We start from the raw sequence: 17,649 nt of genomic DNA on the forward strand, positions 1-17,649 counted from the left end.
AAATTTTCTTATGAGATTTCTGCCAAGCCATTGCAACAAAGAGGACGAAAAAGAAGGAACCTAGAGAGAAGGAAGAGAGTCACGCAGTTTCTCTCTCATGATTTTTTCTTGAGGTAGGTTTCTACTATAATTTATAATTTATTCTTAAATCAACGCTTTTGTATTTTTTAATTTTATTTATGTTTCTTGCAAATTTTATGTTTTTTTTTTTCTTCAGATTTTCATGCGTAATATTTTGCCTATGAAAATAAAACTTAAATTTTTTAAATTTTTTAAATTTTTTTGCAGAAAATATCAAATATGTAAAAAAAAATTAAAAGTTCGTAAAATAAAATAAAAAATTATAGAGATGTGGATTCAATTTATATGTCCTATTAAATTTAGTAGCAAGTGCTATTTTTTTAAAATTGGATATATATATATATATATATATATATATATATATATATATATATATATATATATATATATATATATATATATATATATATATATATATATATATATATATATATATATATATATATATATATATATATATATATATATATATGCACTTATGTAATTCAAAGTCTAAGCGGGCGTGATTTCGGGTGTGAATTTTATACTACCTAAATTCTCATCTTAAATATCGAGTGGCACCCGAACTCAATTAATTTAGATTCGGGTGCGAGTGAGTCCTCTAAGTTTGAGTCTATTTGTCATCCCTAAATTCAATAAAAATTTTAGAAAGAAAACAAGTGAACTTTCTAATACATGGAACTCTTAAGAAGGCTATGCCTATATTGATGATATAAAATGGAATAAAATAGATAGGTAAATAATAAAATTCTATTATAGAAATATGTAAGTAATAAAATATGTAAATAATAGAATAAAATTTGATAGAAATTCATTTTATCTCATTCTATTCAAATTTTTTATTTTTTTTCTAGATGTATGCAATGAAGTGAGATACTATTAATAAAATACTCAAACAATAGAATGTGATATATATTTTATTTTGCCTGCTCCATTTCATTTCATTATGCTTCATTCTACTCTGCTTTGTTACATTCCATAATCTAAATATAGCTTAAGACAACAGTATGAAAATATGATATAAAATATGAGAATGGCAAGACAATTTATAATAGAATTTTTACACCCCATAATTCTTAAGGCCAAGTTACTAAAACCGCGAATGTAAGTCGGATGTGCCGAACAATAGGAGTCGAGCTGATGACTAGGTATCAAAGATCAAGAGGTCATCATATCCTAAAACAGTCATCATAATGGAGCAGTTATGGCCGAATCCGTTACAATGTTTGAATGACCAAAGATCATGAAACTGTCGCAGGTCATTATTAAGCAGTTATAACTAATTAAGCAAATCGGTTATAGTTTATAGTCATTAAGCATTCCTATGCTATAAAAGGGGGACTACATCATCCATAAAAGAGGAAGACATGGCGTATGAAGAACGGAGAAAAGGATTAAGAGCCTGGAGGCAGCCAACAATGGCGACCCTTCATCCTCCTCCTAAAAACCTCCTCAATACTGTACTGTTGTGGTATCGCCCAGTTCACATCAGAGAGATTATCCAAATAATGTTCTTGGCAGGAACATTTGACGCCTACCGTGGGGTAACCACTCCCAGATCAATTGGGTAACTCCCGGGTCATACAGGTAACCACTCCCCGACCAATTGGATAACTCTCCAGTCACGTGGAAAAATACTCCCGGCCAAATAGGTAAGTCCCCCGCCGTACAGGTAACCATTCCCCGACCAATTGGATAACTCCCCGATCATGCGGAAAAATACTCCTGGTCGAATGGGTAACTCCCTTCCGAAGGGGTAACCACTCCCTAGGAAAATTAGGTAACTCCTTGATCGCGCAGATAACTACTCCCGACCGAATGGGTAATTGTAATACGGTGAACTGACTTTATTTGAAATGTACGGTAAGCAAGAGTCGCCACCGACTTTTATTTTATCCAATTTAATAGAAAGGCTAAAAGAACAGAAACAAACCTTTTTGAAAGAGATTGAGTTCAGGGGGTAAGTTATACAAAGGGAAGGTGTAAGGCACCCTTTGAATCCATGGTTTTCCATGGGCTCTTAATTGCTTAGCTCATTTGTTCGTTTGAATTGTTTGAAAAGATTTTGAATAAGTTTGAATAAAAACTTTAGCTTGTAAATAAGCATAGTCTTTTTGAACTTGATTTGAAAAGGAGGTGTGAAAAGGATTTTTGAATTTAGAGCAAGCAATTAGTAGTAACTACCCTAAGTTAGAAAAATTGTTCTTTTAGTCTTTCGGGCGAAAGGGTCTATCCATACCATGAGAGGGCAGGAAGTCTTTCAATTGGATGTGAAAGGGTTATCGAGAGTATCGTACGCCATAAGACTGTCCCTTACCATAAAGAGGGCGGGTAGGTAGTCCAAGGGAAGGATATAATAGTCATTTAATATTTTAGGCATCATGCGAGGATACCTTAGCAATTGGGACAATCATTCTTTATAAGGCAACCTCGAGGAAGTTTCAATAACTTTAAAGACAACATTGCTTTAGGTATCCTCGAAATCGAGGGACTTGACTATTTTTAGGCAACAAAATTAAGGCAACAAGGCAGCAAGTAATAAGGCAACAGGCAACAAGAAGGGTTATCCTAAAGGTGTGTGGGTGCACAATCACGTGGTTAACTTCGATGACATTTATCTTATAAATTAGTGATCTAGATTCAATTAATAGTCTTGCACTCCCTAAATTACTAACCACGCATTTTAAAATTGCAGAAATTAAAGGCAGAAAAATAAACGTCCTACGCTATTACAATAAACACCTGCGGGGAAGGGGAATTACAATAAAAACCTGTAGGGGAATGCAGAAATTAAAAGCAAAAAATAAGAGAGATAAATAATTAATTTAAATATCTTGAATGCCTCGATCTTCCTTGAACTCCGAAAATTAAAAGGAAAATCCTCGAACTCTGAAAATTTAAAGGAAAATAATAAGGGTTAGTGTATTACAGATCCATTAACTATGGAGGCAAACCCTATTTTAATTCAAAAGGAAGAATAAAAATAAAATGATGTTAAATAGAAACTTAGCTTTTTTTGGTATGGCGGGGCGCGTGGCTGAAAGATCTTTGATTAACCCTGAAAAGTCGAACACAAAGATTAACCCTGAAAAGTCGAACACAAAGAAGAGAAATGTTAGTGCATTAACTGAACCCTAATTGATTACAAACCCTAAAAAGTTTACAAAAGGGTTATTTAAGAAAACTTATTGTGACCCAAAAGAGGTTTATAAGGCTTAAAAATGCGTTAGTGGATAATACCTACTTGCGGATTCTAGGGTTTATAAATGAATCGAGGTTAACAAAAAATGATTATTAATTTTCAATTAATTAATTAATTAAAAGTATATACAAAAATAACAATTTTTAACAATTATTGATAAAAGTGTAGAAAAATCGAGTTTTCGATTAAAATAAATAAATATAAAATTTTATATAAAGAAAACAATTTATTAAATAAGTGAAATAAATAAATAAAGAGAAGGAAATAAATTATATGGAAAATAAATAAATAAATAAAAAAGTATTTATGTAATTAAAAAAAACAAAAAAATTAAGAAATACTTAGCTCTGGATCCTATGTGTTGGTCTCTTGCAGGTGCACCATGGAGCTTCGCTTCTGGAGACGTTGGATTTGTGATCAGAAGGATCTGGCGGCTGCGAGATGAGGCTGTATTATTGTCGCGTGTGGCAGCAGGCACTGGATCATATTGGAAATTCCCATAAAAAATTAGTTTGAAGCACCAGGGATTTGAACCCAGGATTCTATAGTGACTGCAACATTCGCTTTGCCATGTGTGTCATTTATTCATGTTGATATTAAGATACATAAGAACATAAATATATGAAACCAACTAATAATTTAGAAATTCAAAGAATGAGTCAACCTGGGCCCACCACAAACGTGTACAACCAATCAGAGCAGAGAGAGAATCCAGAAATTACATCCAGCCAATCAGAGCGCGCAGAGTTAGCACGCTGCCCAGTCAAAAATTCCACGCCGGAGAACCACCGCGAGCCACCGTCTTCTCCGGCAAGCACCTTTTCCAGATCTGCAAAACAACACGAATAAACGAGAACAAGGAACTCTACCCCCTAATTAGAGGGCTGCGAGCACGATGGCGGTGCTTGTTTGGCCTGAAAAGGGATTTGGGATGTGCTCCTATTCTTGAGAATTTTTGGGATGTGCTCCTATTCTTGAGAATTTTTGGACTCATGACATTGTAGCCTCCTTCTTCGATTTTCTCCCCTTATGCTCTGAGTGTGATGTGTATAAATAGTGAGGTGAATTAGGGTCACAAACTTGGTTCAAATCTTTTGGAGTTATGAAGATTGAAGTATGAGATATTTTGATTAATTTTTGTATGAAATCTTTCTAATCTTGGCTCAATCTTATTTCAATGAAATCCTTTTGATTTGAATTAGTTTTTATTCCCAATATTTATTTGCAAAGTGATTCCAATCATTCCTTTTGTATTTTCATCATTTTATTAGATTTAATTTGAATTTTAATGAGTAAAATCCAAAATAAATGAAATAAAAATAATAAAAATAAAATAATGGGAGTATGGACCTTATGCAAGCTTATTATCACGTTCAAAGTCCAAAACATAGGCCCATGAGTCAAAAAAATGCAAAATTGGTTAATTAGGGTTTCATGTTCTTCTTAAAAAATGACCAACTTGTGCAAGCCGTAACTCGTTCAATATTTGTCATATGGAGACGTTCTAGGACTTTCTGGAAAGCTTAAAGGGTCCTCTAAAAGTTCCTTTTAGTTTCACCTCAATTGAATCTTCCATTTTCAAGTTATGAGCTTTTGAAAAAGATGACTTTTTGTTGACCTTTTGGAGGACCTGTAATGTTTTGACTTATATTTTCCAAATGGTGAATTTATGGCCTTGGCTTGTCAGAGACAAAATTGTAGAGAATTCAATTTACTTCAAATTGAGATTTGGATGGAAAATTTCTGATGTTCCATGTGAAAGTTATGGCCGGTCAAAGTTCAGTTGACTTTATCCTTAATCAGATGATTTTGGAGATTTTCTTGGTGAATCATGATCAATCCTTGATCAGATGATGAATGATATTCCAAAATGAGAATGTTGACAAAAAATCAAGAACTTTGACTGTGATTTGACCATAGTTTGACTTTTAGGTCAACCAGTCGATTATTGATCGTTTGGGCCGTTGAGCGAGCAATCTTTTGAATCAGGGCTTGAAACATGGCATGAGGGCACTTTGAATCATATGAGAGATCATGGAATCCACTTGGGATATCAGAAGTTCAAATTCCTTGATTAAATCAGAAACCCTAATTTAGAGGTCGTTGTTTAGGGGAGAGACTGCATGCTTTCTTCTTGTATATCTTTGAGCATTTGAAAGTCAGATGGACTGAAATATGAATAAATATGTTGGGCAAATTTTGGGGTATGACAGTAATGTAACATCCCAATTTTATTTATTTGCTATTTAATTAGTTATTTGATTATTTAAGTGTTATGTGGTATGATAATTATTTAATTATGTATCAATTGGGTTATTTGAATTACTAGGAGTAATAATGATAGAATATGCTATTGGACCTAATTATTATAAATAATAGTAATAAAGAGGTATGTGTACTAAGCCCAATAATTAAAACAGTAGTTAGAGAATAAAGGAAGAAGAGAAGCGGAGAAAGAGGCAACCCTAGAAAGAGGTCTGCACTCAAGGTAACAGTGAAATTTCATGTTATTATGGGTGTATGTGTTATATGCAATGGGTTGGATACATTATTGAGGAATGAGTATTTTAATTTCTAGGTTTTGAAATGGAATCCATGAATTGGTGTTTTGAATCTTATTTTGATGATATAAATTGGATATTGTTTGATAGTTTGATGAGGTATTTGCTTTCAATTGATGCATAGAATGTATGTTGGTTAATGGTGATTGTATGAGGGGAATAGGGAAGAAAAATGGTGATTTTTTGGTCTTCACGCAGTATAAGTCGACCTATGCAGAAGGCAAGGTCAACCTGAGTGGACCCGTGAAGGCAAGAATCCTTGTATTCGAGAAAGCGGTCGACCGCTACAGAGCATGAGTCGACACATAGCTTGTTGGAAGGATCATTATGAGTCGACGCCTGGGTCGACCTGCGCAGTCCCGCAAGTTATCCAATTTTTACAGATTTTATAAAAAACCATAACTTTTGAACCGCAAATCCGTTTTGTGTGCCGTTCGAAGAATTAGGAAGCTAATGCAATAACCTTTATGATAAAACTAGGTTTGTTGGTATTGAATGACTTAATCATTGTGTCGTTGTGTAAATGACAATTATTTAGGTATGCGTATGTCATGAATTAATATTATATGCGAATAACATTTATTGGTATTGTTTACCTTATGTTAATTGTGATGTTTGAAATTGATAAATGCTATTTTAATGCATTGTTGATGTTGTTTACAAGATGTATGTATGTGTGCAACATTTTGATGGATAATTTGATGTGTGCGAATTATTGTGATATGCATGGATGATTTAGGTTATGAGATAATCTAAATTGCATATAATGTGAGTCTTGTTGCACATGCATTCATGGGGAGATTGTACTCCAGTTTGTGGCTTTGATCCTAGTATGGAAATGGAAGCTATGGACTATATGTTAGTATTTGGGGCTTCGATCCTAGTCTGTATCGGAAGCGTGGCTTTGATTCCAAAAATGAATCGAAAGCGAGGTGAGCTTGATGTTCACGTTGGTACCACATGCATAAGTCGCATTAATTTGCATTGGAGCCACATTTTTGTTATGTGATGTTTGATTTTGATGCGTGATATATGATAAATGGTAATTGTTATTTGATCTTGTAACGTTGATAGTTGTGCTATGTACGATAATCGTAGAACTCATTATGATTGTGAAGCGTGATGAATTCATTGGATGTTTGTATGTTATATTCATTGTTTATATTATATATATATTTATAATGATGTGAATTCTCACCCTTCTGTTGGAATGATGTTCTATGCTCAGTTACTGAAGAATAATGGTGCTTTGCACGAGGATTAGCCGAGGAGCTTGTTTGTTTATTTCGCTTATTTAGGTAGTGAGTCGATGCTATGGTCATGTAACACGTGGGGTATTTGAACTCATGTTTATTGTTATGAGAAATGGTTATATTCTCTTATTTGGCATTGTATTTGGATATAATATGTTAAGTGGCCTTTGTGCCTATATTTTGAATTCATATGACTTATTAATGAGATGATATGGTCATTATGTTGGTAGATGATTATGGTATGAGATTTAATCCTTGAAATTATTTTGAGAAAGAAATATTCCGTTGCGATATGCATATTTGAAGAAACATGAAGTTTTAAATATGTGTTATAATTATGACCGGGTGTATGTTATGTATGTTTTGTTGGTTTTCATTTTTGTGGAAACGAAATGTGGCATCCTTTATTGTATGCATGCTATATCACTCTGTTGTTATGCTATATTATTTTGGGGTTAGAAAAGGGGTGTTACAGGTAACTCCCTGCCGAACGGGTAACCACTCCCAAGGAAAATCGGGTAACTCCCAAGTTGCACAAATAACTACTCCTGTCCGAATAGGTAATTCCACGCCAAACAGGTAACCACTCCTCAGACAAATTAGGAAACTCCCTGGTCGCCCGAATAACTACTCCCTATTGAATGGGTAATTCCACGCCGAATGGGTAACCACTCCTCAGATAAATCTGGTAACTCCCCGGTCGTTCGGATAACTACTCCTGCTCGAATGGGTAACTCCCCACCAAACCACTCCCCAGGAAAATTGGGTAACTCCCTGGTCACGCAGATAACTTCTCTCAGTGCCGCGGCGGGAAAATTGAGATTAAGCTATTGATTAAGTTAACTCGTAAATAAGCAAGAGTCGCCACCGATCTTATTGTTTCCAAAGGAATGGGAAAAGAACGAATAAAACCCACAAAAGTTTTAAAACAAATAGATACGGGTACGAGGGTTGGTTATGCAAAGAGAAGGTATTAGCATCCCTCACATATTTGGTACTCCAAAGGAACCTTTTGAAATTCTGTGTTAAGGCTAAAACTGGTTGTTTGCAAAAAGATTGTGGAGATGAGAAAAATAAGTGATTTTTATGATTTTTTTATTTGACAAGACTTCTTTAGTCTTATGCCTATGTACCATCCAAGTGCAATGAAGGATCAAAACCTCGTAGTTCGTGGTACAAATAAAACGTTTGTTTGTTTTGATTGATTTTTAAATGAAGAGACATTTTGTCATCTTTAAGGGGAAAAGTCAATAATCACCCACAAGTATGAGACAATGGACCTTTGTATCATCATGACGAAGGGCTCAAACTTGGATAGAAATCAACAAGCATGCCTCAAACTCTCAAGTGAAAAAAGTCAATATTTTTTCAATCAATAATATGGGGATATGAGAATTATATCTCAACTATGAAGAAGACTCATGTCTAATCTTTGAGAAAAAATGTTTAAAAGAAAAATGCACAAAGAACACAAAAGATTTGAATGAATTTTATCTTTTTAAGTCTTTTGAAATTGCTTGATATGCTTAAGATGTTTTAGCATTTATTAAGAAAAGAAAGTTTTGAAAATGCACTTGATAAAGTCAAGGTTTTTATTGAAAGTGGTTCAAGTTTAAGAAAACAAGAAGGTTTTGAAAATTTTTATGGTTGTTAGAAAGAAGTGGGAGCCTAGTTAGTTTTACAGGACCTTACGGTGGGCACCACTGTATTGTCCAAAAAGTACATGTGTGTGTGTGTGTTTTCCCTATAAGGAGAAAGAGAGTCAGATTCCCTAGTAGATATATTACACATATGAGGGTGAGGGTTACCTCACAGCGTCGAGTAGCCTTGTACAATAGTTTTTGAGGTTGTTTAAGGGGCCAAATCACGTGAGTTGAGAGACACTGTTGGTGATCGGCGCTGCTGGGTTGTAGGCGGACAGTTAGATTGATGGTGTTAGGGCTACTAGGAGCAAAGTGCTCTTTATGTAATAGTGAGTGTTATTGAGTGTGGATGAATTGAGAGTTCGTCCTCTTATCTCCTTAAGGAATAATGTATTTATAGGATTCCCTGATCCCTAGAACTTTTACCTCTTTGGACGTGCTCTTAACCGCCCTCCTCTTATTGGGGGAGGTTATTGACCTCCTATCTTTATAGGGTCATCATAGACCCTTTCCAACTTGACTCCCACGTTGAAGACAGTTCTTGTGTGACATTTCCAAATCCCTCCTCAGACGGTTTAATTGTTGGGCAAAAGCGCTCTAGTTTGAGCCTTTACCAAATATAACGCTACCATTCAAGAAATACAAAACCAATATAATTTAAATAATTTTTAATTTTAATTTTTCTCTTGCTTTTGTGAGTTACACTAAAAATTTTAAAATATTTTTTTTACTTTAAAAAGAAAAAAAAGTGTATTTTCTATAAGATTTTTTTAATGACAATAATATTGCTGATAATTAATGAATCATTATAAAATGCAAGTCACTACACCCTATCCCTCATTTGCAAATTACCAACATTGTTTACATTTTACCATTAAGAATTAGTTCTCACCTTGAACTTGTTCATCTTCCATCCATGGCACTCTCTAGCACCTTTTGCAACCTCAACATCACTCACACCATCAACCACAACATTACTATTTCATGTTTTCCACGGTTTCAACTCTCTCAACATAAACACAAAGATGCCAGAACTCACCAAATCAAACGAAGGTTCTCATGAATATCTATTTCTCACATCTTCATGAATAATATTATTTCATTTCATGCAAATATTTATTAATTTTTCTTCTTCTATCTTAAGAGAGCTCATACTAAGGAGTGGAGAGTTAGCAACCATTACTGCACTCTTCAACTTAAGGTACGTTATAAATATCATATAATATGACATGGTTTTTTAAATCTTATTTTTCTTCTTATATTTGAGTTTCTTTATATATTTTTTAATTTTAAATATATAATTAATTTATGTCAAAAAATTAATTATTTGGTGCAGTGGTAAAAAACCAGAATATCTTGGAGTACAAAATAATCCACCATCACTGGCACTTTGTCCATTAACAAAGAACTGCATATCAACCTCTGAAGATGTTACTAATCTTGATCATTATGCTCCTCCTTGGTAATTTTCCTAAATTTGCTAAATTTTGTTATTGAAAATTTAATTTTCAGTTTAATTAGAGTAATTAATGTGGGATTGAATCGCTGATGCTTTGAATCTGAATTAAATTAACCACGTGAAATTAAAGGAGTGCAAAGTTCAAGAAGGGTTATAAATGTTCCCTCGTGATTTTTTGTATCCCTATAAAAAATTTATAAAACTTTTGTAGTATTCCTTAATTTTTGTTTTTGTTTTACACTGAGAATTCAAATTTTCTTTATTCAGTTTTCAGTACAAAATTTAATTTAATAAGGTTGACATTTCCCTGCAACTAAATTCGATGGTAGTCCTATCCCAAATAATTGGTCCATGAATCATTATATCATTATATATAATTGGACCTTATTGTCTTCTAACATTAAAACATGAAAAAAAAAAAAAAGACAATTCCTCAAATATTTCTTTATTAAAGATTCTAATTAATATATTATAGACAATTCCTCAAATTTTTCATTAGTTTTAATTATATTTTTTAACTAAATACTCTAATTAATACTCCCTCCGTTTTTTATTATAAGTCGTTTTGGAAAAAACATTTGTATTTAAATATAAGTCGTTTTACAATTCCAATGAATAATTAATGCTATTTTTCCTATTATATCCTTAAATAATTATTATTCTCTCTCCTTTCAATTATATAAATTTATCTTTTACATGTCATTAATGAAGGATAATTTTGTAAAAACCTTCATAATTTCTCATTTTCATACAACAATTATTATTTTTTTTAATCTGTGTGAAAAGTCTAAAACGACTTATAATAAAAAATAGAGGTAGTACTCAAATTAGACATACTCAAATTATTATTTTTTTACTTTACATTTATAATAATAAAAATTTATTAATAGTTAATAATAATAGTAATAATAATTAAAAAATCATGTAATTCTTTTTATTTATTCATTATTTTTTAAATTTAATTTTTTTTATAAAATGATATTTTGTTATTTTTCAAATATTTTTGAAAAATATGTTATCTTCAAATATATATTTCATTTACAAAACAGCACTGCTATATGTCGCGAAACCGAATACCCACGAATTACACGAATATGCTTTTACCATTCATATTCAATTCTTACAATTAATAGTTTGTTGATTTTTATTTTTTGCTAAAATAAAGTAATATATGCACCGTTTGCAATCATATCAATTGCCCCCTAAACTTGAATCCCAGAGCACCCAACAATTCTCTCTTTGCTTCTATACTAAATTTGTTTTTCACCAGGGAATAGAGAGAAACTCGACCAACAACTTTTCCTTTTAGATTGTTTTTAGTGCATTGAATACAGATAAAGATCAAGAATTGAATTTTATCAAGGGATGAAAATATTTTAAATCTGTAGAAATAAAACAAAAGTGGTAGATAACCAGCCTTGTGTTATGAGCAATTTTATAGAGTTATGGCGGTGTTATATGATGTTGATCTGAATGGTGGACAAGTCTTTAAGTGGATGGAATTGGAGGGCAAACCTTTTTTCATTCTATGTTTTCTTAAACATTTGAGAGACTCGAGGAAATAAAATTGACGGTTAATCCATTTGTTTTTCTATTAGTCTGTTCATTCGTGAGAAACTCACGAAATGTATGTCGTGCTTTTAAGCATTTCCCTTTACAAAATGATATATTCACTTTTTATTAGTTCTAATTAAAGACTCTAATCAATATAATAGATATGCTCAAATTATTACTTTCACTTTACATTTATATATATATATATATATATATATATATATATATATATATATATATATATATATATATATATATATATATATATATATATATATATATATATATATATATATATATATATATATGACGATAAAAATATATGAGATAATAATAATTTAAAATATGTAATTCTTTTAATTATTTAATCTTTAATATTTATTATGAGATAATATTCTTTTAATCTATATAAAATATGACAAACATATTTAAAATATTACTATTTTCTTTTCAACATTCATTTAACACTTACTTTTTATTTAACATTTTATTTAATAAAATGTATGTAAAGATGAGATTCGCACAGATTTTACACGATAAAATGTGTTTTGTATTAGTATATAACATTTTTAAATTGTAAATTTTATTTTTATAAAACTAAAAAATGATGAATTTTATATTAATCTACAGGAACTATAATCCCGAAGGTAGGAAAGATCATGTAAGCAGAGAAGAAGCAATAGAGGAACTGATAGATGCAGTAATTTTTATCTACTCTTATGTTTTATATTTTATATTTTATAATTGGTTTGTAAAATATTGTTCCCTATGAAATTTCAAATATTTGAAGTTTAACAAAAACTATTTACATTTCATAATTTTTCAGATAGAAACAACAATACCACCAGAAAATTTTACACCAAGGATAGTAGATAGAACAGAAGATTATCTTAGAGTGGAGTACAAAAGCCCAATCTTGGGGGTATGATTGTGATTTTACTCTTCACCACAACGATAGTAGTTTTTTTTACTCCCCTAGATCAAACAGTTATAACCACTAAAAACTCACACACAATACAACCGTTAGTATCAGATTTAAATCTTGATGATGACATTCAAACTAATAATATCAACTTCTATTAGTTGAGGAAGAATTTGCAAACACAATATTAATCATATATAAATAATTTTTGTATTGTAATGTTGGAACAGTTAGTGGATGATGTTGAGTTCTGGTTTCCACAAGACAAGGACTCAATTGTTGAGTATCGATCAGCATCAAGGGTTGGAAATTTTGATTTTGATGTCAATAGAAGAAGAATTAAGGTACAATTTTTTTTACTATAGAAAAAGTACATATTTTGATTTCTTTCGAATCAATTTTAAGATATATTTTAGAATATAAATTGTCTGATTTTGATTGAATAATCGAGAGTTATGATAATGTGACAGGCGTTGCGACTAGAGCTGAAAAATAGAGGATGGGCATCTCTAGACTCAATGGCTACATGAAAATGTTTCACATTATTTGCTTCCCCAAAATCAAGATAAGGATCTTCTTTTAATTATCATGATGATTGTGCCACTCATTTGATTAAGTTGTTGGGGTGAATTTCTTTTATCATGTATTTGAAATAAATCAAATTAAACAAACAAGCCCATATGTAAAATCTTATATTAAATAATTTGCTTCAAACATCATAAACATAACATTTCAAAAGTGTTCATGTTAAACAACTAACCTAATGAATCCAATCAGGATGAACACAACAAAACATCAACATCAAATCTTATCAAGTTTTGTCAATTTTCTTTGAAGAGATGAACAATTGGCCTTGATGTGCCCTTGTTTTCCACATTCAAAACACGTGAAGTTTTGATTTGATGTTGATGTTTCCTTCTTCTTCTTCTTCTTCTTCTTCTTCTTCACAAATCTCTTCTCTAGACCAAATCTTACCGTCTTGTCTTTCTTTGAGATTTGGCCAAATTTATTTATTATAAGAGTTATGTTATCATCTTCTTTCGAACTATCTTCTTGTTGAATTGCTTTTGACTAAGCCTTCAAGGAGATATTTTGATGTCTCTTTTTAGTTTCTTCATGTTGTTCTAATCGACCAAAACTGCAAAAATGCTTTTAATGAATTACATGATGAATGTATAAATCTCTCTAGAATGTGCACTAAACAAAAGAAAAACATTTCATCTTTAGAAAGTATAACAAATGTTTTGCAAAATAGTTTATACAGAAGTAAAACAAAAGTAGATATTCATGCTAGTTCATCAACATGTAAGAAATGCACATCTCTTGAAACTAAAGTGGTTCAACTAAAACAAATTATATGAAAAAGGGAAATTTGGCTTGGATAGTATTCTTAGCAGTAAAAAATATTCAAATGATAGAAGAGGACCATAATACTCTTAATTTGATAGATCTATTCAAGGAAGTCTAGCTTTTCTTGACACCTCTCCTTGTTTTGATCCCTCGAGAGAATATATATGGTTTTCTAGCTTAACTCTGATATCTCGATCAATATCACGACCTTAAATCCATAAGAAAGGCAGAAAAGAGTTTCGTCAGTCAAAAAATAAAGGTGATCTTATGCACCCGCATAACATGAGCTAACTTCTTGACCATTAGTTTTGGGATGCTTTAACGAAATGAAATGTTGGGCAAAGTGTAGATCCTTTAGAAGGTCACAAAGATTTTTCTCTTTGATTTATGTCCCATTGTATATGAGCACAACCTCTAGGATGACGAATCTTGTCAGCATGTTCTTCTTGAAGAATAAAAGAATGTTGTTGGTGGTAGTTATGTTGGCGAGTATCTCGTCCTCGACCACTCTGTGAAATAATAATAATTTATTAGATACTATCTAAAAAATTCTATAAGCCTCAAATTTTCTGTTCTCATTGAAGAATATAATGATATTTATTTGAACCCATTTTCATATGATTCTAAAGAAACTAGCGATTATATATTTAGCATAGTTAAAGGATAAGTCTCTTGAAATCTAATAAACAAACAATTTATATTCAACCCACTATTGAGTTAGAAATGTTAACAATTGTAATTTCTAGTGACGAAGCAAGTTGGTTGAGATGTTTTCTAGTTGAGATCCTTTTAGGGGGAAATGATGATAGTTACTTTGATCCAATATGATAATACAACATCTATTGAAAAAATGGATAACTGTGACTAAAATGGTAAGAGAGGAAACATATATAGCAAGAACATCAGTGTTTGAGGGTTTCACTCTAAAGGATCTATTAGAGTGAAGCATGTTTATACTGATATAAATTTATTTGAACCTTTTGGCAAAAGGTTTATTTATATAGAATGTCCTAAACACGTATAAAAGAATGGTATTATAGCCTTTAAAACAGTGAGTATTCATGATAATAACTCGAACCAGAAGACAAGAGAACCCTATAATTATTTTCAATAGATAATAACCAGTTATGAAGTGATATGAGATGAAAATGGTATTATAAATCAAAGAAGAATGATTCCTAAAGCCATAAAAGGATAAGTTAATATGAACTCTTAATAAGATTTGTACTCCATGTGGATTCGAATACCTAGCTACAAGAATAATCTTGATAAATTCACTTATGTGAATGTAGAGGTGGGATATATGTGCAAAGCCTTTAAATCACATGCTTATTAAAAATACACCTTATGAAAAAGTTGTCTGCGAGTTTGATGCTAAAGATAGAACAAGACTACAATCACTCTAGTTAAATTTGAATCTTACTCACTATGCGAAGGTTCAAGTCAAAAATCACCTTTGGTTATGCACTTTTTTTATAGCTATGTTTGACGTTACTTTTGAAATCCTCTTTGAAAATTCAAGTAGGAATTACTAGAACAAATCGGCAATGTGTATAGTCGTGAATTGAAAAAAATACCCTTATGTCTCACCTAGGGGTATGGGTGTTAAAATTCAAATAAAAAATCACAAATCGATCCAAAAAATTAAAAACCACAAAAACCGAATATTATGGATGTGTTTGGATGTTATTTTGCAAAAAAAACACTCAATTTGGATCGGATTTTTGATTCATTTTTTAAAACCGATGCAAACCAAACCGAATCACGTTTATATATTTTATACTTGTTTATTTTTTACTAATATGATATGTTGTGTTAATTTATTATTTGATAGTACCTATTTTTTAATACAATTTATTAGTTTAGTTTAATCTATTTATTTTTATTTTTTATTGATTTCAACCATAAACTATCATTTTTATTTTATAATATTAATTTTTAGGCAAAATATCATTTTTGGTCCCTTAAGTTTACCTCGGAGTCCATTCTAGTCCCTTATATTTAAAAAGTTTCAAAGTAGTCCTTTAATTGTTCAAAAAGGTCCACATTAGTCCTTTCTTCTACCACATAAATTCCTTTATTCTTCTTCCACGTAAATTCCTTTCTTCTACCACATAAACTCCTTTCTTCTTCTTCTACATAAATTCCTTTCTTCTTCTTCTTCCACATAATTCCTTTCTTCTTCTTCTTCGTTGATTTTGCTTGTGTCGCAGACCAAAATTGTTTCAAACAATTTCTGCAAGTAGTCAAAATAACAACGCGCCATCACCAGCCCCACAAAACCCTAAAACCCCAATTCATTGAATCGGCCAGAAACTTATGAAATGTCTTTAAAAAATCAGTTGCAGATCTGTGAAATGTTTTTAGAAGATCTGCAAATAACTTTCATATATCCGGATCTTTCCGATGAATTTGTATCTGTGTTTTATTGGTTTTAATGTGATGAATCACTTGTTTGTGAAATTCGGTTGATGAACTTACCGAAACCCTAAAATCATTATTGGAATTGTGAATAATCTGTCAATTAGGTCATTCATTCATGATAAATGAGAAGATACAATTGATAGTTTTTTGTTTGATGGAAATTTGAATGATTGGTTAGGAAATTGTTAATTGACAATGGATGACCATTAAATTTGGTTATTTGGCGTTGTTGCAGAAATTTATCGATGCATTGCTACAATAGCAAAAGAAACTGTAGCAGAGTTTTGATGAAGTTCATGTTATATGATTAGTTAAATTGATTTGAAATAATAAACATCAATTATGAAGTGATGTAGTGGTAAGTTGCTATTGTTTGCAAGTAAGATGGTATGGGTTTGAATCTAGACTAAATCAAAAAAATTGGAAATTTGGATTACCAATGATGATAAACAGATGCCACACGTACAAAAATGTGCCACGTCAGATGTCACCCAAGCAAAAGTTGACACCGTTTGAAAAAAAATGTATGAAAAGGACTAACGTGGACCTTTTTGAACAATTAAATGACCACTTTAAAACTTTTTAAAGATAAGGGACCATAATGGACTCCGATGTATACTTAAGGGACCAAAAATGGTATTTTGCCTAATTTTTAATATACTTTATGCTATCTATTATATAAAATCTATTATTTAATAAAATTTTATAATCTTAATATAAAATATAATTTGTAATTTTGATATCCAAAAATCAATCCAAATTAAACTACATGAAATTGGATCGGATCAGATTGGATTTTTTTTAATCAATCATCCAAAATCAAACTGAATCGTAAGTAAAGTTATCCTTAAATCAAATGAGTTTTTTTTACGTCAAAACTTTTTTTACGTCAAAACTGACCCAAACCACATCGGGAACACCCCTACATAGGAGAGTAAATATTTTTGCAAATGGAGTGAACGCTAGCAAAAATTTAACAACACAAATGGTAAGCCACTTGTCCAACTCGAATGTGCTAGATCTGGACTTGTGGTTTGATGTTAAATAAATGCTTTTTTGAGCTCTGAATTTTATTTTACTAAAGAACAAAATAAAAAAATTGATTCTTTACACGTCACCGATTTTTGTTACGCCACCGTATGCTTGGAATACCTCAGCCCACACCCTACATGTTGTTAGCCGACAGGGACCTATCTAGAG

The 17,649-nt window shown here is 31.4% G+C and overlaps 1 protein-coding gene across 1 annotated transcript; it reads left to right on the forward strand.

Moving 5' to 3' along the window:
* Positions 1 to 9,656: 9,656 nt before the first annotated feature.
* LOC131614311 (uncharacterized) lies at positions 9,657 to 13,205 on the forward strand. Its single transcript, XM_058885914.1, has 7 exons — positions 9,657 to 9,793; positions 9,885 to 9,941; positions 10,077 to 10,202; positions 12,384 to 12,453; positions 12,580 to 12,675; positions 12,906 to 13,019; positions 13,146 to 13,205. Exons 1-7 carry the CDS (start codon positions 9,657 to 9,659, stop codon positions 13,203 to 13,205), a joined length of 660 nt encoding a protein of 219 aa, XP_058741897.1.
* The last annotated feature ends 4,444 nt before the right edge of the window (positions 13,206 to 17,649 follow it).

The sequence above is a fragment of the Vicia villosa genome, linkage group LG6 (genome assembly GCF_029867415.1).
Source record: "Vicia villosa cultivar HV-30 ecotype Madison, WI linkage group LG6, Vvil1.0, whole genome shotgun sequence".
Classification (NCBI taxonomy): domain Eukaryota; kingdom Viridiplantae; phylum Streptophyta; class Magnoliopsida; order Fabales; family Fabaceae; genus Vicia; species Vicia villosa.

Excerpts from the sequence above, each read along its gene's own strand:
- LOC131614311 (XM_058885914.1), top strand. The coding sequence starts at position 9,657 with ATGGCACTCTCTAGCACCTTTTGCAACCTCAACATCACTCACACCATC. Across the intron at positions 12,454-12,579 it reads TAGAGGAACTGATAGATGCA|ATAGAAACAACAATACCACC; the intron begins GTAATTTTTATC and ends ATAATTTTTCAG. Across the intron at positions 13,020-13,145 it reads TCAATAGAAGAAGAATTAAG|GCGTTGCGACTAGAGCTGAA; the intron begins GTACAATTTTTT and ends ATAATGTGACAG.